Here is a 24,742-nt window from a genome sequence, read left to right as displayed (position 1 = left end):
CTCTCTGTCATTTCCCCTGGTTGCTCTCTGTCTCTCTCAAAAATAAACAAACAAAATTTAAAAAATACAGTTACACTTCAATTAAAAAAGAAAAAAGCCCAAGCCCTACCTCTTTAGAGACTTCCCCAACCGCTCCAGACTACTTCTTTTCTCATTTATATGTAGCTTTAGAAAATAGTAAATAATATTGTCTAATGGTGTTATGACTCTGGAGAGAAAATCGCTGGGGTCTGACTCTCAGCATTGTTACTTCTCTATACTTCAGTTTGCTCATCTGTAAAATGGGCATAATTATAGTACTTCACAGTGTTGTGAGAATTAATGAGGTAATACGTGTAAAGCACTTAGGACAGTGCCTGGTATATAATGAGCTTTCTGCTGTTAGACTTCTGGATGGAGTCTACTTAGTTGCTTTCATATACTGCCTTAGCTGATGCCTTATTGCAAGGGTACCATTCCCGAGGCTCTTGTGGGTGATGATATTTGCCTGATTAATATTAGGCACAGTATCCTGCTGGGCATGTTTAATGCTCTACACTTTGATTTTCTGTAGAGTTCTTATTTCATAAGTGGTCTGAATGTATTTTACAAATGAATGTGTGCTAGAGTCTCAAGGAAAATGGCATTCACGGTACCCTATTATTTATTGTATTAGTTTTTATTGGTTTTAATATTAGTTTATTGTATTATGTTTTTTTTTTTCTTTTTAAAGAGGTGACTGGTTTTATAGAAAGAACCAGTACTGGATGGAAGTCAAGAGAACTGGATTTTAGTCTCAGTTTTTCCACTGATTAGTATAACATCATTGGGCAGCTCATCCTCTGTGCCTTATCTGAAAAAATGACAGAATGATGATATCTACTATCCTCTTCCAGGCAAATATTTCTATTTTCATATATATGTGGGAAGATGGTTACTCAATGTAATGATCCTGTGAAGTAATGGTAAATGATTTCCTTGCTATAAGTAATTGCTTTATATTAAAAATTAATTATTGCTTCTTCTGTTTTCAGCTTCGGGCTCAGAATCAGGTCCTGAAAAAAGGTGTTGTGGATGAACAAGCTAATTCTGCTGCCTTAAAGGTATGAAAACTGTTTCATATTTGTATTGTGAGGGTTAAGTCAGTGTCAGGTGACACTCAAAGCAAGGAATTTGGCTGGTTTTCTGCTAAGGTCCCAACAATGACACTGATTCACTAGGGATAGGAGAAGGTAATATGGTTTTTTTTTTTAAATAAAAAATACAGTTTTTTGAACTTTCCTATGTGCTTGGGTATGAATGTGATGCACTTTGATTTCCTTGCTAAAAAAAAGTATCATTTGACTTTCATGCTTTGTCCTCTACTTCACGGCCTCTCTTTAGCTAAATTTATCTGGATTAATGGGGTTTCTTATATGTCTTCATCACTAGATAGCACTCTGAGGGGGTCTGTGTCCTATTCATATTTATATGCCTGGCATTCAGCAGATGGTTGTCCCCTTAATAAATGGATTTGAAAGTGTGAATCATTTAGTCCATTAATCTTGCTTTTGAGTTGAGCTATTTAATAGTAATAACCTGTGTAAATCAGGTTACTCTGAGTGATACATTTTATCATCAGCATCTTTGTTCACTGAGGGGAGAAATATGATAGGAGATGAAGGAATTTGTTTCTACCTCATTCTAGTAGGCATGTCATAAAAATTGCTTAGTGATATATATTTTTTATTTTTTTAATGTTTGTTTATTTTTGAGAGACATAGAGAGACAGAGTGAGAGCAGGGGAGGAGCAGATAGAGAGGGAGACACAGAATCTGAAGCAAGCTCCAGGCTCTAAGCTGTCAGCACAGAGCCTGACATCAGGCCCGAACCCACAAACTGTGAGATCATGACCTGAGCTGAAGTCAGACACTTAACCACCTGAACCACCCAGGTGCCCCTGCTTAGTGATATTTCTAATTGGATAAATTAATTCTAGGATATAGATTTTTTTTCTTGGCCTGTTTTAGTTAAGTATATTGTCTTTGTCATTTTTCACTCTCTCCCTTGCCCGATTTTTAGACAAAAGGGATTAGGATTCCCTTATCTCTTCCTGGAGTAGTCCTCGACTAGTGACCTATCCTGGGTGGTTCCTCTCAAGTAACCCAGAAATATATATCCTTTTAATTACAGTGTTGGACCCTACCCTAGAGAACTCTGTCTTGAGAGTGCCCCCCACCCCCCAGGTGCTGTTGTGCAGACTCAGCGCTGAGGCAGCTCAGAACACCATACCCATACTTCCAAAGCTCTCTGTGCCCAAGCTTTATAGTCAAACATGAGCTTTATAGGCAGGATTTGTTAGTCAAGTTCTTATTTTGCCTAAATCGGTGAAGAAGTGATTATTATCTCTCTTAATGATGTCTGTTTATTTACTTATTTTAAGTTTTTAAATTTATTTTGAGAGAGAGAGAGCAGTAAAGAGAGAGGGAGAGGGAGAGAGAATTCCAAGCAGGTTCTGCACCATCAGTGAGGTGCCTGTTGCGGGGCTTAGACTCAAGAACCATGAGATCATGACCTGAGCCGAAGTAGGATGCTTAACCGACTGAGCCACCCAGCTTCCCTCTCTCTTAGATATTTAAAATGGGGGAAAATATTTCCTGGAGTGTCTTAGTAGTCCCCCCTCCCCCCCCAGGCATGTGACAGCGTCCCATTGCTGGTTGTTTGATTAACTGTGATGGTGGCAGTGGTGGCGACATTGGTGATGGTGACTGTTTATTGGGCTCTCACTGTGTATCAGGCATCGTGCTAAGCACATTGCATCTGCTCTGTCAGTTAATCTTCACACAGCTCTGTGAAGGCAGATAATGTTATCATCATCTCCCACTGCAGAAACTAGGGTTTACAGAGAGGTTGAAATAGCTGTCATCTGAAATTAATGGAGTTGAAGAATTAGTCAGCTGGTGATTAATTGTAAGGATGTAAAGAAATAACTCCATTTTACTATTCGTTGTAGTGGTCATTAGAGTTATAGTAAGAATGGCAATTTGCTGGTTTGCTCAATGGGAATATTAGGATGTCTTCTGTTATAGCAGACTTTTGGTATATTGGGTTTGCCTCTTCAGTGAGTTGTTAGATAGTGTAAGCATTCATTGATTTGGATTTCTTTAATTTGAAATGTATGATAATCTGGATATGGGCAAGTCTATGTTTACAACAATTAAGTGTTTACTGAGTAAGGGGAGCCTGGCTGGATCAGTCAGTAGAGCATATGGTCATGAGTTCGAGCCCCACCTGGAACATAGTTAACTTAAAAAAAAAATTAAGGGCTCACTAAAAACAATGGAAAAGAAACATTGTTTCTCTACTTCATGGAAACATTATTCTATGGCTCTGCTACTCTCACCATGCAAATAATGTCAGTAGATTGCAGATACCAGTCTTTGGTTTCTAGGTTGCTGTTTCAATATACTCACATCACCTTATCATTAAGCTTGAGCTCGTCTTAGCATTGCAGTGGTTTTTCAGTGGAAGTAATAAAACTACACTTCTTTAAATATATAGTAGTATTGGGTCATCTGTGTTTGATAACCAGTGAACACAAAGTTGTCAGGATGTCATAAGTAAAATTAGTGAGAATAATATTTTTTAAAAATAGAGTGAGACTAAGTATTTCTCTAGCTTTCCATTTTCCTACCCCATTGTGGTACAAACAGTTCAGAGTGGGCAGCAGAATGTATATTGTTTAGATTTCAGATTTTGTTTCTATTTTCACTTAAAACTTTAAAGTAATTGATGTAGGACAAACAGCATCTAAAAATACTCTCATGTTAGGGTAATACTGATTTTTGACTTTGACAAATCAGAATAGTTTAAAATTTGTCTTGGAAAGACTTCACTTTGGCTGAGTTAAATTCAGGGAGGATTTATGGGGGAAAAAAATGAGTGCAAATAAATTGCTTCCCATTCTTACTGAAGGGCGTCATCATTGAGTATGACGTTCTCTCTCACATTTCAAGTTTATAAAATTGTAGCCTCAGGCATTGTGCTTCCTCACCACTAGACACATACACAACAACACTATGCAACAACATATAGTTGTAGGTTTTTTTTAAGTTGATGACTGTCTGTTACTTCAATATATATGCTGTTTTTCTTTTCTTTTTAAATTTACTCAGTTTGTCAAAAAAAATGGTTTTGTCACAAAACAGGTAGAAACATAGACCTGGCATGATAAACATACAATGTGAATTTCCTACAGCAAGAGGTTTTAATGATATTTTAGTGAAACAAAAATAATTTCATTATCTCTAAACCTTAAGGTGAAATTGTAAGGAATGGTCTGTTTTCACTCTGATGTAGGAACAACTGAAAATGAAGGATCAGTCATTGAGAAAACTGCAGCAGGAAATGGACAGTTTGACATTTCGAAATCTGCAGCTTGCCAAGAGGGTAGAACTTCTTCAAGATGAATTGTCTCTAAGTGAACCCCGAGGCAAGAAAAACAAGGTAGGTCAAATTGTCTGCTAGGTACAGACATCTACAGGCCATCTGATTTTAACAGAACACCTCACCTCCAGATTCCCTAATTTCTCGTTATTGTGGCTGGATGTCAGGTCAAGGAAACAGACATTTACTATGAATATATATATTAATATTAGAGGCATTTTTTAATATGAAAGTGGGTTTTAAATACCTTATTAGGAGTAAACATGCACATATTGGATTTAGTGTCTGAGAAAAGTGAAAGGAATATCTCATACTGGTCAAAATTACTGATATTTTTCAGTTACACTGAGTTGCTATTAATTCAAGGTAGGGCACATAAAAAGAGAGACCATGTTAAAGTGTAACAGCTCATGTGAAAGTAGCAGTCAAAATACTCATTCCTTATGCTTGTAAATTTGCTGCAGATATCTCTTAGTGTTTATTTTTATGAGGCCAATTTAGGATTCTTGTGTGGTCATGTTAAAATAAACTTTTTCCATTACCATTTATATAGTGAGACAAGATTCTCACTGCCATGAGACGGGAGGTCTGGTACTTTTGAGCATTTTGTGACTAAGAAGTTGCATTTTTTTGAAGGGGAGGGTCTGGTGATTGAATCTTTAAGTCTTGTGTGTGTGTAGAGCAGCTCCTGGAAAATATGTGGCCTGAGGCCGCAAGAGTAGAAGGGTAGGAGAGAAGAAGAAGGCACATGGCAACTCTGAAGCAGCGTGGTATGGAGGGAAGAGCCCAGGCTTTGGAGTTAAGCCCAGGCTTGAGTTCTTTGTCATTTTGGTCTTGCAACCCCAGTTTCCACATCAGCAAAATGGGGAGAACACTCAGGTTTGGTGAGTATTACATGGGATCCTGTAAACGTGGCTAGAACTGTTTCTAGGCAATCAACGGAATTATGTTAGTACTTTTCCATCCACATTTCCTCTACATGAAAGAATTCTCTAGAGTGGTAATTTTCAAATACGTGGGGAGCAGAGAGGGTGAAAACAGGTATATGTTAGAATTACTTGGGAAATTTTGTCAAAATACACATGCTCTGGAGATTCTGAAAGACCCGTGGGGAAGGAATAACCATATGTACTTCAGACAGGCCCCCCAGGTTGGCAAGATCCTCTCCGAGGGCTGTTTTCGCAGAGGTTTGGGTGTAATGCTTCTGAATTAACGTTAATTAAAGCTTTCCAACTTTGGAAGCACTGTGACCCAGAATATGTCATTCGGCAGTCTTCCTTTGTGCAGCTCTCGTGTCCCAGACATAATGGATATTTAATGTTTTGTTTTTAATATGGCTACTCCATTCTCAAAGGGCTTTCCAATCACTGGTTCACGTTGCATCAGTAAGTAACTTCATTTTTTTTTTAATGTTTTATTTATTCTAGGAGAGAGAGAGAGAGAGAGAGAGACAGCGTGAGCAGGGGAGGGTCAGAGAGAGAGGGAGTCACAGACTGAAACAGGCTCCAGGCTCCGAGCTGGCAGTCAGCACAGAGCCTGACTCGGGGCTCTAACCCACGAACCGCGAGATCATGACCTAAGCGAAAGTCTGACGCTCAACCGACTAAGCCACCCAGGCGCCCCAGTAACTTCATTTTAAGTGAGGAGTGAGGGCACAGGAAAGGCAGAGGAGGGTGCTGACTGACGTCTGAACACAGTTTCATTGTTAGGCTGTCCCTGGAATAGTCTCAGCTCTTGTATTCCATGAAAACAAATGTTCATTATTTGCTTTCTTAAATAGTGCTATTCTTCTATGTAGAAAAAATTAATATTGGTAAAAAAGGAAAAGGAAGGTGTTTTTCATGATTTTTGAGCTTTTCCTTCTGTTTATGTATAATAGCTAGCTTTTATGTGGTTGTGTAGTTTTTTTTTTTTTTTAAATATTTTTATTTATTTCTAGGAGAGAGAGAGAGAGAGGCAGCATGAGCTGGGGAGGGTCAGAGAGAGAGGGAGATACAGACTCTGAAATAGGCTCCAGGCCCTGAGCTGGCAGTCAGCACAGAGCCCGACGCGGGGCTCTAACCCACGAACCGCGAGATCATGACCTAAGCGAAAGTCGGACGCTTAACTGACTAAGCCACCCAGGCGCCCCTGTGGTTGTGTAGTTTTTAAAAAATTAGATATTTATGTGAACTTTTGTATGGATTCTTGTGAATGCTAATTTATTACAATTTTTTTTTGTTTAATTTTGACAGAGCATGAGTCGGGGAGGGGTAGAGAGAGAGAGAGGGAGACACAGAATCCGATGCAGGCCCTAGGCTCTGAGCTATCAGTACAGAGCCCGTCCTGGGGCTTAAACCCATGAACTGTGAGATTATGACCTGAACTGAAGTCAGATGCTTAACCAACTGAGCCACCCAGGCGCCCCAATTTATTTTAGTTTCTTAAAGGAGTTTAATAATTCAGACTCATGGAATTTCTAAAACTGTTATTTTCCTAAACCAAAAGATCAACTCGAAATGAGGTTTTGTAGCATATTTTTATTGCTAGCTTTCTGGGCCTCCTATGTCTTCCAGTAGAACCGCTCCCAGATTGATCTGCAAAGAACAGTGAGCCTTATCTGTTCTTCATTTCCTCTCTCTCCTTTTTAAAGCTCTTCTGCTCTTTCCAATATTTGTAGTTCCTACTTGCGGCAAATAGGAAAAGTTAAGTGATGGATTGTGTACTTTTTGCAGGATTGTTTGAGAATGGTGCACACGTAGAAGAGACAAGCTACTAAGGTGATAGAGAATCTGTGTACCTTAGGATATTTCTCTAAAGGATGAAAGTCATGTGGACATAACTTATTCTTTCCATCAGAAAAGTGGAGAATCTTCTTCTCAGTTGAGCCAAGAGCAGAAGAGCGTCTTTGATGAAGATCTGCAAAAGAAGATAGAAGAGAATGAACGGTTACATATACAAGTAAGAAAATCTTTCTGTTTTCCAATGAATTAAAGATGGGCCATATGATCTGGAATGTGGAAAGACCAATGCAGGGACAGAGTGTTTTGTGTATGTATTTTAATGTCTCCTGTGGTTGTTAGGTATATGTGTCCATATATAAATCGCTTTCATATCTTAATCTGGATGTGTGCTTTGAAGTATGCATTTGTTTAGAGGATGGCAGAATAACTTTATAACATAACAGTACAGAAATATACTAGACACTGTTCATTTTAGCTAGCAAATGATTAGATGGATCATTTAGATGGGGCTTATCAGTAAGCAGTGTTTGTTTTTTAAGTTATTACTTACTGTTTAGTTGGCTTGTATCTGTTCACCTGTTAGTCTATAAGGTCTGTTAGGGTACCCACCATGTTGGTTTATATGCCTTTCCTCAGGACAGGGTCACTGTGTCATGGCAGGTGCTCAAATATTTATGGAATGTTGAAAAATCAGTGTTTGCTTCCAAACATTCAGCATATTTTAAGAGTCATAGTGTAATGTATCTGGCTATGCCTGCCGAATTTTTTGTGAAATGGAGCGCATACTCAAATGGTGGAAAACAAATATACATTAATTTCAGTTTTTTTACAAATGTTAACAGAATGAGCTTTTGACCTCAGTGCATTTTGTGTAAGCATTCATAATACTTAATTACCACTGGATTATTATTAAGGAAAAGAGTTTTCCCTGTTTTAGGAATAGGATTTATTTGAATTTTGATTATTTAATTGTGGCAGTTAGCATAGCAGAAAAGTTATACCCTGGTCAGTTGAATTCCCTCTGTGTGCCAGAAGTTGTTTGAAAGAAATCTGCGATACTGAGAGGAAGGAGGTATATAGGCTTTGGCGTGGATCTCCTGTGTTCACAGCTCATTTCTACATTTGACAAGCTGTGTAGACCCTCGAAGCTTTGGTTTCCCCAAGTATAAAGGAGGAATAACAGTAGCACTGCCCCTGACCTGCTGTTAGGATCCAGTGACATCATGCCTGTGCAGGTTTTGCGTAGTGAGCATACACAGTGGGTGGAAATTGCTCAATGAATTGTCACTGCTGTTGTTTTCCTCTTCATTTGTACGTGTTAGGAGACTGAAAAAGAGAAAAGTGATCTTTTCTTTTCAGTTTTTTGAAGCTGATGAACAGCACAAGCATGTAGAGGCAGAGCTGAGGAGTCGACTGGCTACCCTGGAGATGGAGGCGGCCCAGCACCAAGCCGTGGTCGACGGCCTGACGCGGAAGTACATGGAAACTATCGAGAAACTGCAGAACGACAAGGCCAAACTAGAAGTAAGCCCCAGTGTCGGTGAGAGCACATTAGGAGATAGTCAAGGCTTTTGTAAATCTTCTGTGCACCTGACGGAACCCAGAGTTAGTCATTCAAGGGGAGGCGCTGGCCTGCGGTGTCGCCTAAGTGTGCCCTCATCTATAGGCTGAGCCTTCTGCTTTTCTTTTTCTTCTAAAATTCAGGTAAAATCTCAGACTCTAGAAAAGGAGGCCAAGGAATGTCGGCTTCGAACAGAAGAATGGTATGTGGAAACGTGAATTTCAAGGGGCCCTGAAGTAAGAATCAGAAGATCTGAGTTTTAGTTTAGCAACTCTTCTCTCTCAATTTTCTCACATTTGAAGTGAGTCGGGAGTAGGCCATCCCCAGGGTGCTCCTCAGTTCTGCTCTCTCCGGGGCCTCACACACTCTCGGTGGAGTGGCTTGTGTGTTGGTCCTCAGCCTGCAGATGTTTGCTGCCATGACAGGTCGCGCTCTGGGGCTCCTGTACTGAGGACTGGATCCTTTCTGTTTCAGACTACACTGAGGAGGGAGCCTTCTGATAGTCCCAGGCAGGAAAACTGACTCATCACCACTGTGCCAGCCTTTTAATGGTACATTTTGAATAAAATAGAGGTTATGTGATCTAATTCGGAAATACCTAAATCTTAAAATATGATGAAGTGATGGGTGGTAAAAGCATACTCCAGTATTTATTTGATAAATGACATAATATTTTAGGTTTTAACAGAATCAGTCACGTGAATTTCTTCAATTTAGTTGCATTGGTGGAGTCACATGCATGGTATAGATGTATACCTATACTCATAATGGAATCAAAAACAGAAATCATCAGATTTTGAGCCCAAGCAGAAGACAAATCGGACATAATACTTAAAAAAAAGCTTTACTGTAATACTTGAACAAACATTTATGTGCCATGAAGAGAAAACTTGTGATTTTGAAATGGCTCTAAGATTACTTTGCACATGGGGAAATAAACTTGTGAGATTGTATTAGATAGTGGGACTGTGATAAATTCTGACGGTCTTCAATGTCATTCAACAGAAGTCTCAGGAGCTTCAGAATTGAGGCTTAGTTTTTTTCTTATCTTCATCTTTTAATAAGTGTCTACCACCAGGCGTTTCCCGGTGTCAGGCTCCATTCTCTGAAAGCCCGTTGTGGTACCAGGCTGTTGTGGTAACAAGGAAGTGAGGATCCACTGTCTGATTGGTCATAATGTGGCTTTGTATTTTTTTTCTTTCAGTCAATTACAGTTAAAGAACCTTCATGAAGATTTGTCAGGTAGATTAGAGGAGTCCTTATCAATCATCAGTGAAAAAGTACCTTTTAACGATACAAGTAGGTATTATGTACAGTTTTCCATTGTTTCCAACTTTGAACCTCTCTATGGTAATGAACTAATTAAAATAATTTTTAATCTATGTGGCAAAAAACTTCATTGCCTCAACACAAGATGGCTTCCATTTTGTTTTTTTGATCAGCTTTGGCCCTCATATTTCTTAGGGAGACTGACTCCAAAGTCAGCCTTCTTGGAAAAAGCTTAAATCCACATTTTTTAAAAATTGCACATATTTAGCATATCCCAAGATAAAAGCCAACCTGCACATAAAATACTTGAAAATGTGTATAAGAAGAGTTGCTCATGGTGGGGAGAGTCGGGGAAGGGTGGTGGGCAATGGATCTTCCAAGCCTGGTATCTCCTACCCAGTGATACAGAGCTGAGTGGAGTAAGTCTTGCTTCATCTGCATCCTGAGAATGGTCTGGTAATTTATGTAGCCAGGAGCAGGAAAACTAACTTAAAAAAAAATATCAACTTACATGTATAATAGGTATCAATTTTGTAACATTTAGATAATAATTAAATCAAACATTGAAAACAAATAATATATTTTATTTAATTACTTGGAATTTTGAAGCCTATATTCAGAGAAGTACAGATTTCCCTTCTTATAATCACATGATTGAAATTTTTTACTTCCCCTAAAGTTTTCTATTGGAAGACCTAAGAAAAGAGGAAAGAAAAGATACCAAAGAAAAAACAGCAGTTTGATGTAACACAAAATCGCCTGTGTCATTACTATATCAAAAACCTAAGTTCCTCTGAAAACAACACCTGTTTCTAGTTTCTACATTAATGTTAATAGCGCCAGTATACTTTGATCCCTTAGACTTGAAATCTTGGCATTTTGTTTCCCCTTTAATCTTTGTATCAATTAGTCATCAGGTTCTAATAACTTCCTTCTGGATTCTTGTAAAAAATTTTTCTCTTTCCAGTACTAGTTGGCACCCTGCTTTAGATCCTTACCATGTCAGTGTGGGTTACTTCTTTGAGTTCTGAAATATTTAGAGATGATTTACTGAGTGCCTAGATGGGTAGGGAGCACAAGGGATACAAAAGTTTCTAAGCCAGAAATCTCAGGGTACCCTAAAGGAACGTATAGTCCGAAAGGGGAAAGATAATGTATAGAAATGTCTAAAATACAAGCTAACCTGTTCAATAAAGAGACTCTGGGGTTTCTGAGAAAGGACAGATTACTGCTGGAGGGGTTGTTTGGGGAAGTCTTTTGGAGGAAGTGTGCTTTGAGCTGGGCCTGAGTAGCATTTATTGAGCAGAGAGGCAAGAGAGCCGGCCAGGGAATTGAGTGGAATGTGGTACATGGCCCAAAGGTGCCGTCACGGTCTGATGAGCAGTAATTAGTTAAGTGTGGGTGGGAGGTGGGGGCAGTGAGAGTGAGTTCTGAAAGGCTGGGAGGAGCTGGACCCAAGGAGTTGGGATGTAATTCACAACATGGTGGGATTGTTGAAGCTTTTGATCCAGGGAACGTCACCATGAGATCTGTGCTGTCACGGAATTGGTCTGGCAAGGGTGTAGACTGCTCTTGAATGGGCAAGGGGCCAAGACTACTGTGATGCTAGTCTTAGTGTCCTGTTATGGAGGCTGGAGCCTGAGTCGTCAGGGGGATAGATACAGGCAGGCAGGGGAGTATGAGGAGGCAGCGTGGGGGAAAAATGTGGCACTGTTGACAGAAACCGAAGAGGCAGGTGAGAGGCAGGTTCATGGGGAGGGTGGTGAGGTAAACTTTAATATTCTGACATATGGATTGGTGTACATCTAGTTATCTGTTGGTGTATGCATTTCTAGTAAAAGCCCAGACCTTGGAGAGAAACTGAAGTTGACTCTGTGGGGCTGGATGGGCCTAGAGAATGGTGGGAATGAGGGGAACAAAGTGCAGAGAGGCCTGTGCAGTGCCCTTGAAGAGTTGTGATTAGGAACAAGAGAGGCTGGGGTGGAGATGCTGGTGAGCTGTGGAAATGGGGTGCCGTGGGAGCTGGGGAAGGGATTGTGTAGCCTGGTGGTGCTTGGCAGCAGTTCTGAGTTCTAGCATTGCTGCGGGGAGCTCAGAGAGGGGGATGGACAGTAAAGGCAGCTTCTTTGGTGACTTGGAGAAGAGTGTTTTTGCACAGGGTAGAGGTGGACACCAGATGGCTGGCAGAGGGTTAGAGGTGAATGGGTGAGGAAACAGGCAGAGACATGCTGTCCTTTGAGCAGGGAGAATGAAGGGGATGGGAAAGGATGGGAGCTCAGTAAGAGAGAAGGCGTTGTGTGCAGGGGTGGGTGAGGGCAGAGGACTCAGTATGATAGAAGTAAAGGGGAAGAAGTCACTATGAGGATAGAGTTTAAAAAGTTACAACAAATGCTTTTTTGATGTAGGGAGGAGGGGGTGGTTGATAAACTAGGCCATGAGGGGTCAGAAGGAGCTATTGCTGGGGACCCAGGGGGAAAGTTGGCTGAGGTCAGGTTATGTGACGCCATGGACTCTGAGGTGGAGGATAGGGAACATAAGAACCCCTTGGGCTTTGGCCCTGGTCTTCCATAGCATTGTAGGGGGAGGCACCCCATCAGTGGAGCAGAGGATGAGAGGAGGACTAGTGTTTGGGGCTTAAAATGGAAAAGGTGGGGCGCTTGGGTGGCTCAGTCGGTTGAGGGTCCAACTTCAGCTCAGGTCATGATCTCAGTCCATGGGTTCAAGCCCCGCGTTGGGCTCTGTGCTGACAGCTCGGAGCCTGGAGCCTGCTTCAGATTCTGTGTGTCCCTCTCTCTCTGCCCTTCCCCTGCACTGTCTCTGTCTCTGTCTCTCTCTCAAAATAAAATAAAGACATAAAAAAAATTAAAATGGAAAAGGTTTGGAGCAGATGCCTTGGGAAGCAACATAGCAGTGAGGTCATGGATTAAGGAGTAGCATTGAAGCCCCCTTAAGTTTGGTAAATTAGGTTGTCATGGACCCTGATCTCCTTTTGTGTTAGTAAGAGCAGTGTTGGAAACGATGGGCCAGGCTGGGAAGGAAAACAGGCAAGGCCCTGAGAGAACTGATAGGAAAATCCAGTTCTCTCTTATGGCCCCATTTCTACCAGTAGCTTGGCTTGCCTTTCTTATGGGGCCATAAGAGAGAACTGGATTTGAGCGGGATAGGCATCAGGTCTTTCTGACTGAGGACCAGGCAGAGGAGGGAAGGTTTGAGTGGCTGAAGTGGTGTGCAGAGATTCACAGAGATGGAGGCGGGGATTGAAGTGTGAGGCCAGGTGAAACTAACAAGAGGTTGATGATGGAGTCTGGGGTAGAGAGAAGGACTGTGAGACTGTGTGAGGAGACCAACCCAGAAAAGTTAGCATTGAGTTGTTGGGATCAGCAGTAGCAGACCGTGGTAGACTGTCAAATATTGTACTGTCATGAAAATAGTGGTATTTTTGGATGATTGGTGTGGCAGCTGTGTGCAGGGTTATTTTAGAAGGGAGCATGACTGAAGATAGCAAGATCATCATGGGCCTAAGTAATCTTGATAGGCCTCAAGTGTCTGTCTGAAATGGTTTCTTAGAAACAGAAACTCAGGGTTTATCTTAAAGTTAAAAAATTGAGGGGGGGCACTTGGCTAGATAGAGCATAGGTCTTTTGATCTCAGAGTCGTGAGTTCAAACCCCGCATTAGGCATGGAGCCTACTTCAAAAAATGTGAAAGTATTACTTTATCTGAGAAATAGCTGATTCCATATAAATTACATTATTCTCTTATACTATGATTGTGGCTTTCATCATTTACAATTCTTAATGTAAAGCTGATTTTGCTGCAGAGTGTTTATTATTTTTCAGTTATGCTGTTTTTCTGTAAATGTAAAATGAATTAATATGCATCCATTTTTGTTTTGTAGAATATAGTCAGTATAACGCTCTGAACGTTCCACTCCACAATAGGAGACATCAGGTAATGATGTTTTTATTTTAGCGATGTTGATGTCAGACTTTTCAGAAGCAAGAATTTATTGGTTTAGGCCTCTGTTTAGTGCACTAAACCATTGTGTTTAACTTCTGCTTCACTTTGTCATACATTTTTAAAAAATTATATAACCTGCTGTTCATTGAATTTATAAGCAATACAGATTTTTGCTCTCTCTCATCTGATAACATTAGAACTGAATTATGGGATGCACTAACTTTATGAGTCTTACCTTTCTTTGAGGTTGGTGTACCTTGTGCTTATACAGTCTAGGTTAAGTGACCGCCAAAACTGGTGGCTTTCTAATATACTTAGATGGGAATATTAAATCCAAGTGGGAGCAAATGAATTTAAGGAATAATTATACTAGAATTTAAGTGTTTTCTGTAAAAGGAGACTTACTAAAGTTGCTTGAGAATAATAATTGGATAGTTGACTCTATATACTTTCCACTTAAAAGCTGAAGATGCGGGACATTGCCGGGCAGGCCCTGGCTTTTGTTCAAGATCTTGTGACGGCTCTACTGAACTTTCACACCTATACAGAACAGAGGATTCAGATTTTTCCTATTGATTCTGCCATTGACACTATATCTCCATTGAATCAGAAGGTAAAGTTAACTCGGGATACCCTTCTTTGCCCTGAACAAGTAGGAAGATGTGTTATTTCTTTTCAGACCCCTACTGTGCATCAGCCAAGTACCGTGGAACACATGGAGGAAAAATATAAGTCACAGTCTTTACCCTCAAGATAAAATATGGCAAACATGGAGATTCTTAAGAAATTAAATACTAGGGGAAGAGTGGGCAATAAGACCATTAAGTGAAGTGAGGTCATCAAGGAGGGAAGATTGGTGTTGGTGGTAGTGTCTGGGAAAGATTCTTTGGCGATTTGAATGGGCTTTGAAAAATGAGCAAGAATTGAACAGGAAGAGAGAAATAGGATGGGTCTTTTTTGCTCTAGAAGAAGGTAAGAATGAGCAAAGTCACGGAGTTAGAAAGCATAAGGAAATGTGTGGGGGCGAGGGGAGGGAGAAGTGAGCAAACTGTTTTGGCAAGAGTGTCAAGTCTTCCAAGTGGAGGAATGAGAGGCCAGGTTGCAAAGAAAAAACGTGGCTCCAGACTCTAGAAGGCCCCTGGGCAGGCCAAGGCCTAGACTTTTCGCTTCATATGTAGGATGGAGGACTTTTATAGTTTTTTGACCAGGATGTGACAGAAGGAAAAGTGGAATTTGTTGGCATTTTATTCTTGGAAAAGTTAATTTACTGGCATTTTTCTCTCTTCTTGTTTATACTCACTGTGTAACTTTCATCATTGGATATATTTAAAAGCAAAAAATGATGTGTGGTGTAGTTGACCCTTCTTGCTGGGGAATGGAGTTGGGGTGAGAGTGCGTCTCTGCTTGATCTTTGGGGTATTTTCAGAGTGTGTGAAGTTTAAATAAGGAATCAGAAGAGAGCTAAGTGTTGTTCCCTTCAGTCCATGTGCTTTTTTCGGGCCTGGCAAATTTTGTTCTTTCCTTTCCTTTTTTCTCCCCAGCTAGTTCTTTTTTTTCTTTTCTTTCTTTCTTTTCTTTTTTTTTTTTTTAGTGTTTGTTTGGGGGGGGAGAGAGAGAGAGAGAGAGAGAATCCCAAACAGTCTCCACACAGTCAGCACAGAGCCTGCTTCAGGGCTCAAACCCACAAACCATCAGATCATGGCCTGAGCCAAAATTAAGAGGGACACATAACTGCTTAACCAACTGAGCCACCCAAGCCGCCCTACCCCTCCCCGGTTTCCCACCCAGCTAGTTCTAAGAAAAGGATTTAAGATAGCTTGCAGGATCACATTTAACTGAAAAGGAAAAATAGGAAGTGTATTAGTTAGTTATTGCTATGTAATAAATTATACCAAAATTTAGTTTAAAATGACAAATGTTTATTATCTCACACACTTTCTGTGGGTCAGGATTTCAGGAGAAAATTAGCTGGGCGGGCTTCTGACTCAAGATCTTTCATGAGGTTTCAATCAGGAGTCAGCTGAGGCTGTATTCATCTAGAGACTTCCTAGGGTGGGGGATTTGCTTCCCAGGTGGCTCACTCACATGGCTGGTGAGTTAGTGCTGGCTGTTGGCTGGAAGCCGTTTTCTCAGTGAGAACACCTCTCCATAGGGCTGCTTGAGTGTCCTCAGGACATAGTTAACATCTCCTAGATTGAGGGATCCAAGAGAGAGCAAAGTGGAAGCCACAATGCCTATTGTGACTTAGCCTGGGTATGGAGTATCATCACTTCTACCATATTGTAGTGGTCACACAGACCAACCCTGAAACAGTGTGCTAGGGTACGACACAAAGTCAAGAATGGCCTACGCCGAGATCATTGGGGCCAGCTTGAAGGCTGGCTTCCACAGGGAGGAAATTGAGGAATTTTGCTGTAGATGTGTGCTCTAAGTGCCCCATAATGTGGCATTATGAAATGAATCTGCCACTCTTCCTGTTTGGCTGATTCTTCTTCCTAGCTTGTTTTTGTGTATAATGCAGTGTTTCCAGGGTTTGAATAGTGTTTATGTCCATGGATCCTACAAATAATCTATTAGTGTAGCAAAAGCCTGATCTCAGGAGCCAGACTACTGGGGTCCCTCAGCTCTGTTCTGCCACTTTCTATGTCCCCTTGGGCAATTTCTTTAATCTCTCTGTGCTTCATTTTCCTGATCTTTAAAGTTGAGGATAGAGTACATACCTCGTACAGAATAGTGCCTGGCACATAGTATGCACTCAATAAAGGTTAGTTCTTATTATCGTGTCTTACACATAGGAAGCCTTCAAGAGATGCTTGGTTTTCATCATTTTTTATCTGACCCCATACATCTACTGAAGTTCATAAAGAATTAAACTTTGGGCCTTTGAAATGCTCTTCAGTTTCACTGTGGGAAAAAGCTTTCAGATGGCTTGGGTAGGGAAAACAGTACTACAGCATTTTAATGTTATATTTTCTTTTACACTACCTATAATATCAAAAAAATGTATTTTACTTATTACTAGTTCTTTGTGTGTTATTGGAATTTTATTTTAGATTGTTGTCATATTATGCCCACACAGGGAGAGTCACATATGTTAATCTTAACTTCCTAAAACACTTTATTACTTTGAAGAATTCATGTATTTCTCAATATCTTACCTTTGGTGTTTTGGCCTGTGAAAATTTCTATGTGGTTTCCCTAATAAGTCTGTATTATTGAAGAGAATTCAGAAACCGCTTGTTAAAAGATGACCAGAGTGTTTAGACTTGTTCATAGAATCATAAAGTAGACATTTAGATGTGTAAGCCTAATGTTCAACTTCACAGATCTAAAGATTGAAGTCCAGAGAGATTGAGAAGCCCAGAGCCATATATCTATAGCTTGAGGTATGGCTGTTGAATCACATTTCTGCATAGTGAGATCTTACATTTCTATACTTAGAAGTCAACATTTGAGCCATTATACAATTATACATTATATAATACTTTAATGTGAGATATTTTGGAAGTGAAATTAACTTTTTGCTTTAAAGTTGTCTAAATGCCTATAGGATGTTTTTCTGAATTGATTCTTCATACTGAATTAATTCTTCATAAATACTAAGTATCAGTGACAGTTGTGAAAGTTTTTATACCCTCATATTGGTGATAATTATATTCCTGGACTTTGTTAATCCTGAACATTGTCCACAGTACAAATAAGAATCTGTCCTCAGTAGACTTGTTTTTTAAAAACAAGTGGCGCCTGAGTGGCTCACTTGGTTAAACATCTGACTTTGGCTTAGGTCATGAATTTACTGCTTGTGAGTTTGAGCCCCATGTTGGGCTCTGTGCTGACAGCTCAGAGCCTGGAGTCTGCTTCAAATTCTGTGTCTCCCTCTGTCTCTTCCCCTCCCCTGCTCGCTCTCTCTCTCTCAAAAATAAATAAACATTAAAAAACTTTTTTTAAATGAGGTATATAACCTAAAAATCTTTCATACAGTTTTGATTTTCTTTTCTTTTCTTTTTTAATAGAGACCCCTGTAGAGAGGCAGGTGTATGCGAAGTGTCCCCTCCCCATTTCCACCCATGCCTGGTTGCTAATTATGTTCCCACTCCCACTACTCGCCCTTCAAGTTCCTCCTTTTGGAATGAGATGGGGACTTGGGGATTGTATTTGGGACTATTAGAGGGAAGCATATCTGTTTTGTAAAAGCCAAATTTCCCAGAAAAAGTTTCCTAAAGAGTTTAGGTTTGTAACTCAGTTGAGTCCATTACCAGTCTGTTGGTATTTGTTATTTTCCAGTGATGTTAACTCCTAATTCTTTGCCTTCTGTATTTAGTTCTCACAGTACCTTCATGAAAACGCGTCCTACGTCCGCCCTCTTGAGGAAGGAATGCTTCATTTATTTGAAAGTATTACTGAGGATACTGTGACTGTCCTGGTAATTTTCTTCTGTGTTTTACTTCTGGAACTGGAGGCTTCTCTTTGTCAAATAACACTATTAACCATGAAATTATTTTTCTTTTCCAGGAGACTACTGTGAAATTGAAAACTTTTTCAGAGCACTTAACCTCTTACATATGTTTTCTTAGGAAGATTCTTCCTTATCAGTTAAAGAGGTACTTAACCCTTGAAGCCAAGGAGCTTGGGGAATTGTGGGGTGTCACCTGACCTGTGCTGGAGTTAATAAAATAGTGACACATGCCTCTTGTGATCTGCCTGATCTTTCTGCACCATGACCAATTTGGACTTTTGTGGAAAAGGAAAAAAATATGGCTTGAGCAGCATAAACTTATATTTAAGAAAATTCAGTTGTAGTGCATCAGTTAGGGTTTTTTGAGTAGTTCTGTACTGTGGTTACTGCTATAACCATATAACACTATGAATCCGTGTTTTCAGTGATTGTGAATCACATATTCATTGAAAGAAATATTTCAGTTTTATCTTTTTGCTGTAAACATTTAGATGGAGGTTATAGTAGTTAGCTCTATGATTGGATCTGTAATCATTAGATTTCTTTGACATGGGATTTTCTTGTTTTTATTATTGGTGATTTATTTAAGTTGTAAACTAAAAACTTTGTTTATGTGCTCCAGCCATCCCTCGTAGAAGAAGTCCTTTTGTAACCTTAAGTGTTCTTCTTTGTTAAGTATTTCTGGGAGGGAAAGTGTAAATAATCTCCTAACTGGAAATTTGATACTGCTTGTACATTTTGATACTTTTGGTCTAAAACTCCAAGACTCCCTACTGCATCTAAATCTTTCCATCCTAAGATTTAGCCTTAAAAAAAAGAATAATACAACTGGAACACAAGAGAAATAAAAACATAGATGTGTTATAACATATTGCACAATAAGGTTTAGAAAATATGTAGATGAGTTACTCAGAGATATTGAAAATGTACATGTAATTATGGTTCATGAATCCTTATAAAACTAAAGTAGTAGGTTTTACCTTTTCTAAAACGTACACTTTCATTATTTGAAACATTTAATATGTATTAAAAGCCATTTTATTTCCTAATTAAATGTTATTTAATTACTAATTAAAAGTTATTTCTGTAACCAGATTTTATGATTTGTGGGTATGATAGAATTTTAGGAATCAGGGAATTAAGACGTTAATAATTATGATTTACAGTTTTGTTCAGATTCTTACATCTATGGTTCAGTATAAAGATTTTTTGAAAATTGACTCTAGAAGTTTAAATAACACTAAATTGAATATACCTTATTGACTTGGCTTATGTTTAAGAGGAATCTGAGAACCATTGCAAAAGTGGTATTTACTACATGAAACACTTAAACATTTTTATTTTACCGTAATTTATTTTTTCATTAGTACATTTTTAGAAACACTGGATAAGACCTTTCTTGATCTTAGATTCCTATTCTTGGAATGTTTTGTTCCCTACCCCATCATGTATTCATGTTTTTAGGCAATTTCTCATCATTGGTTTCAAAACCACTTTAATTGACAAGATGGGCTTAGTATTGAATGAGGCTGTCTGCTATAAAGTCGAAAAAGAGAAGTGGCAAGGTCGAGGAGAGGGAAATGATTATCATTCTTGTGTTAATAACTTTCCTAGCTTTATATAAAAAGCATTTTGCTTGATTACCTGGACATTTTTAATAAACACTGTTAAGAGTCCAGTTTTTTTTCTTTAAACCTTACAAATACATATACTGTAAAGGTTTCTTAATGATTCTGTCTGCTGGTTCATGTTCACTTCTCTTTAGGAAGTCTGAGATATTTTTCTCTTCAAAATATTTTTGTATTTTTCTTTTCTCTTCTTTTCTTTTCTCTTTTCTTTTCTTTTCACTCTTCTCTTCTCCCTTCCTTTCCCTTCCTTTTCCTTTTCCTTTCAGCTCTGTGCCTGGTGTGCAGCTTGAACTCATGACCCCAAGATAAAAAATCACATGCTCTACCGCCTGAGCCAGCCAGGCACCCCCTCTTCAAAATATTTTTTTTCCTCAAAATATTTTTAAGAGAAATAATTTTGTGCTGGTCTCAGAGTGGAAAAACAATGGGCACCTGCCTTTCTTTTTTTTTTTTTTTTCCCATTTAGTCCTCTGTTACTCCTTTGACATTTGTAGGTATGATACAAGTATGTGTATCATGGTTTAAAAAATGGAACCTTATAAATGAGATCAATTTTTATTTCTTTTTTGCAAAGTTTTCTCTTTAGATCTGGTTGTTTGAGAATTCAGAGGATTTATTTTAGCTATCTGAAAATCATTAGGATGCTCACATTTGAAAATCTGTTCATTCCTAGTTTAGAAGAAGAATGTGAATCTTCTCTTTGCACATCTGCGCTGAGGGCCAGGAATCTAGAGCTGTCTCAGGACATGAGAAAGTTGACAGCTGTGTTTGAGAAGCTGCAGACTTACATCAGTCTTCTCGCCCTGCCAAGTATGTTTGTTTGTTTGTTGCTCATGCTTCAACCTGAAGAACTCAGTGTATAAGAAGCTGGGAAAAGAGATGTTTAGTTTGTTTGAGCAGGAAGAATGTAGGATCTAGAGTCAGAAAAACTTGAACTCAAGTCTTCCAGCCCCTTATACATTATGATCTTGGGCAACTCACTTTACCTCTCTGTACCTGTCTTCCCATTTATAAAATGGAGGTAAAATGATTTTTAAGTAAAATTATGAATGTGCAGAATCACATTGGAGACATGCATTTAATATTTATTTCCTTTCTCACCATCCTCTTTTTTAAATGGAGAAGGGCAAAGCATAAGTATTTGTAGCAACTTTCCAACAAGTGGAACAGGGGAGGGAGATTTAGAAGTAAAAATATCATTTGTTTCCCTTTTGTCTAACTTGAAGAGAGTATTTTCAGATAATTGAATGGATCTCAGTTTAAATGATGTCTTAAGAATGCCATGATTTTTCTGGTACTGTGATTTGCTTTTTGTAACAGCTTTAATATGATATAATTTACATACCATACAGTTTACCCATTTAAAGTTTAACATTCAGTGGTTTTTAGTATATTCACAGATGTATGCATCATCATATATCAAAGTTAATTTTAAAATATTTTCATCACTTCAAGAAGAAACCCAGTATACTTTAGCCTTCCACCTTCCTTTTCCCCGCTTCCACCCCTCCCTAGCTTTTTAAGCAACTACTAATGTATTTTCTGCCTATACACTTGCCTATTCTGAACATTTTGTATAATGGAATCATATATAACATATGGTCTTTTGTGACTTTTTTTTCCCACTTAGCATAATGTTCTCAAGAGTCACCCTACTGGAAGCATATATCAATAATCCATTCCTTTTTATTACAGATTAACATCCCATTGTAGAGATATACCACACTTTATCACCTACCAGTTGATGGACAGTTTGTATTGTTTCCTCCTTTTGGCTGTTATGAATAATGATGCTGTAGATATTTGTGAACAGTGTTTGAGTGGGCATATCTTTCATTTCTGTTGGGTATATACCTAGGAGTGTAATTGCTGGGTCATATAGTAACTATGTTTAACTGCTGGAAGAGCTGTCAGACTGTTTTGCAAGGTGGCTTCCCACCAGCAGGGTTCTGATTTCTCCACATCCTCATCAGTACTTGCTATTATGTGGCTTTTGATTTAGCCACCGTAGTGTTACTATCTGACTTTCTGAAGTGGTGTCTCATTGCACTTTTGATTTGTACTTCCCTGATGTCTAATGATGCCAAGCATTGTTTCATGTCCTTATTGGCCATTTGTGTATCTACTTTGGAAATAGATTTGTTCAGACCCTTTCTCCATTTTTCAATTGGGTTGTCTTTTTATTATTGAGTTGTAAGTATTATTTTATTTTTATTTTTTTAATTTAAAAAATCTTTTTAAATGTTTATTTTTGAGAGAGGTTGAGAGAGAGAGAGAGCTGGGGAGGGACAGAGAGGAAGGCACAGAATCCCAAGCAGGCTCCAGGCTCTGAACTATCAGCACAGAGCCCTAAATGGAGCTTAAACTCAGAAACTGCAAGATAATGACCCAGGCTGAAGTCGATGCTTAACTGAGCCACCCAGGTGCCCCTGTTTGACTATTCTTGTTCCCTTGCAATTCCATGTGAATTTTAGAATCAGCTTGTCAGTTTCTACAAAAAACTGTCAGCTGAGATTCTGATAGAGATTGCACTGAATCTGTAGATCGGTTTGGGAAGTTTTGTGGGTTGAATTGTCTCCTCAAAAGATACGTGAAATTCTACCCTGGTACCTGTGTATGTGACTTTATTTGGAAATAGGATCTCTACAGATGTAATCAAGATAAGATGAGTTCCTACTAGTTTAGGGAGAGCCCTGTCACTCCAGTGACTGCCATCCTTATAAGAGAGATTTAGAGACAGATAGAGACACAGGAGAGACTCAGGGCGGCCATATGAAGACCAAGACAGGGATTGGAGTTAATCCTGCCATAAGCTAAGGAACATGTGTGGCTGACAGAAGATGGGAGAGGTAAAGAAGTATTCACTGGAGCCTTCGGAGGAAGTGTGGCCCTGTTAGCTCAGCTTTGATTTCAGACTTCTGGCTTCCAGAATTGTAAGAGAGCTGTGTTTTCTGTTGTTTTAAACCACCCCCTTTGTAGCACTTTGTTACGGCAGGCTTAGGAAACTAACACAGGGAGTATTGCCATCTTAACGATGTTAACTTTTCTGGTCCATGAACTTGCTATATTTTTGCATCTAGATAGACCCTCTTTAATTTTACTTAGTAGGTGTTTAGGGTAAGCACCCTAATGTTGTTTCTCAGGGCACTCAGCCACCTGGGAGTAACAGTGGTTTTGTCAGGGCCCTTTTCCTATTTTGTTTCTTTATAAGTTTTTTTTTTCTTTTAATTTATTTTGAAAGAGAGAGCACAAGTTGGGGAGGAGCCAAGAGAGGAGGAGAAAATCCTAAGCGGGCCTCCCCGTAGTGGGGCTCCAACGCAGGAACCATGATATCATGACTTGAGCCCAAATCAAGAGTCTGATGCTTAACCCACTGAGCCACCCAGGAGCCCCTCTTGTTTTGTTTCTTAATCACACAGAGTATCAACTCCACTGGTTGCTGACTGACTGCTCTGTCTTGTTTTCAACAATGGGGCATAAATTGCTCCACAGATGATCCAGTTAAATTTGGGCTTTTTTTTTCCTTTTAAGTTTATTTTGTATGAGAGAAGAGAGAGCGCGCGTGTGCACCCGCATCTGTGCACACGGGAGGGGCAGAGAAAGAGGTAGGGAGAACCCCAAGCAGGCTCCACACTGGGAGCTCGGAGGGACTATGGAACTACCCATGCTGTCATGCCTGAGATGGAGCTCTGATATTTGAATAGTGGTGTTTTTAGTGATGTTAAACCAATAATAATATATAGGGAAAGAAGAAATTGAGAAATGTCTCTCGAAGTAACGAGGTGAAAATTTACAAACTTTGATTTCAAGGAGAATCATAAAATATATAATCCTACTTAACAATGTAATTTGATTGTTAACCATTAAAAATATTTGTGGATGTGGATAATGCAGATGAGTTGGATGTGTATTTATCATTTTTATATCTGAATGTGTTTGCAAAGACTTCAAGAGCCATTATTTTCAACATATCACAAGCAATCTTTATTTTCTCTCTTCCCAAGAGTAGAGGAAGAGGGTGGCTGTCAGGTTTTTAGGCAGTCTTCTGGGAAAATGCTTAGGCTTGTGATTTTGACTTCCTAGGTACAGAGCCGGATGGACTCCTTCGGACGAACTACAGTTCTGTCTTAACAAATGTTGGTGCTGCTCTGCATGGATTTCATGATGTCATGAAAGGTGAGGCTTGGAAAGAATATAAATAAGCTGAAAACATTCATCTCATTTTCTCAGATCTGCCCAAATGAGATTTGAACCAATACTGCCATGGCTAATAGACCCCAGAAAAGGCTTAGTAGCATTTGGCTTATGTTGAAGTGTGCAGCACACTGCCTTCTGTTTTTTCCATCTGCTTCCTTTTGGAAGGTAAACACAGTGCTGAAGAGAAACCCTTGTGCACAGTACTTTGGCCAAAAATACGATGCACTGATTTAAGGCAGGTGTGTGAGTTTTATCTAGCCAGACATGCTATTCGGAGGCATTTAGCAAAATACTTTGCACTTGTTAGAGCCCAGGCATGAAGGAATTGAGGAAACCGGGGTTTAAAGTTCCAAGAAAGAATGTATTCACTTTCCACCATCCTGTGCGTTTTTAAGTTTAAATTACCCATTTTAATTCCCTCCTCTCTCTCTCTCCCCCCTCCTGTGTAGCTTTTGGTTTGGGGAGTTCAAACCTAGTTATGGAAGTCCTCTCTTCCAGGACTTGAGTTAACCCAGAGCTAGGCCATTGAAACCATAGGTTACTGT

The 24,742-nt window shown here is 39.4% G+C and overlaps 1 protein-coding gene across 3 annotated transcripts in view; it reads left to right on the top strand.

Moving 5' to 3' along the window:
• Positions 1-24,742, top strand: part of PPP1R21 (protein phosphatase 1 regulatory subunit 21) — a 64,447-nt gene that overhangs the window by 10,988 nt on the left and 28,717 nt on the right. For 2 of the 3 annotated variants that reach the window (XM_039245928.1, XM_039245926.1), the window contains exons 2-13: positions 1,014-1,082; positions 4,318-4,464; positions 7,243-7,344; positions 8,487-8,651; positions 8,832-8,890; positions 9,893-9,987; positions 13,855-13,907; positions 14,380-14,529; positions 18,238-18,339; positions 18,429-18,517; positions 20,674-20,810; positions 24,084-24,176. In XM_039245928.1, the coding sequence (XP_039101859.1) occupies positions 1,014-1,082; positions 4,318-4,464; positions 7,243-7,344; positions 8,487-8,651; positions 8,832-8,890; positions 9,893-9,987; positions 13,855-13,907; positions 14,380-14,529; positions 18,238-18,339; positions 18,429-18,517; positions 20,674-20,810; positions 24,084-24,176 (1,261 nt within the window). Of the gene's footprint in view, positions 1-712; positions 876-1,013; positions 1,083-4,317; positions 4,465-7,242; positions 7,345-8,486; positions 8,652-8,831; positions 8,891-9,892; positions 9,988-13,854; positions 13,908-14,379; positions 14,530-18,237; positions 18,340-18,428; positions 18,518-20,673; positions 20,811-24,083; positions 24,177-24,742 lie in introns of all 3 variants that reach the window. The other variant, XM_039245927.1, reaches the window with a different exon arrangement.

The sequence above is a fragment of the Hyaena hyaena genome, unplaced genomic scaffold (genome assembly GCF_003009895.1).
Source record: "Hyaena hyaena isolate Hyena2069 unplaced genomic scaffold, ASM300989v1 scaffold_274, whole genome shotgun sequence".
NCBI classification, from domain to species: Eukaryota; Metazoa; Chordata; class Mammalia; order Carnivora; family Hyaenidae; genus Hyaena; species Hyaena hyaena.
Note: the sequence above shows the minus strand (reverse complement) of the source record. Positions and strands in the feature narration are given on the sequence as shown.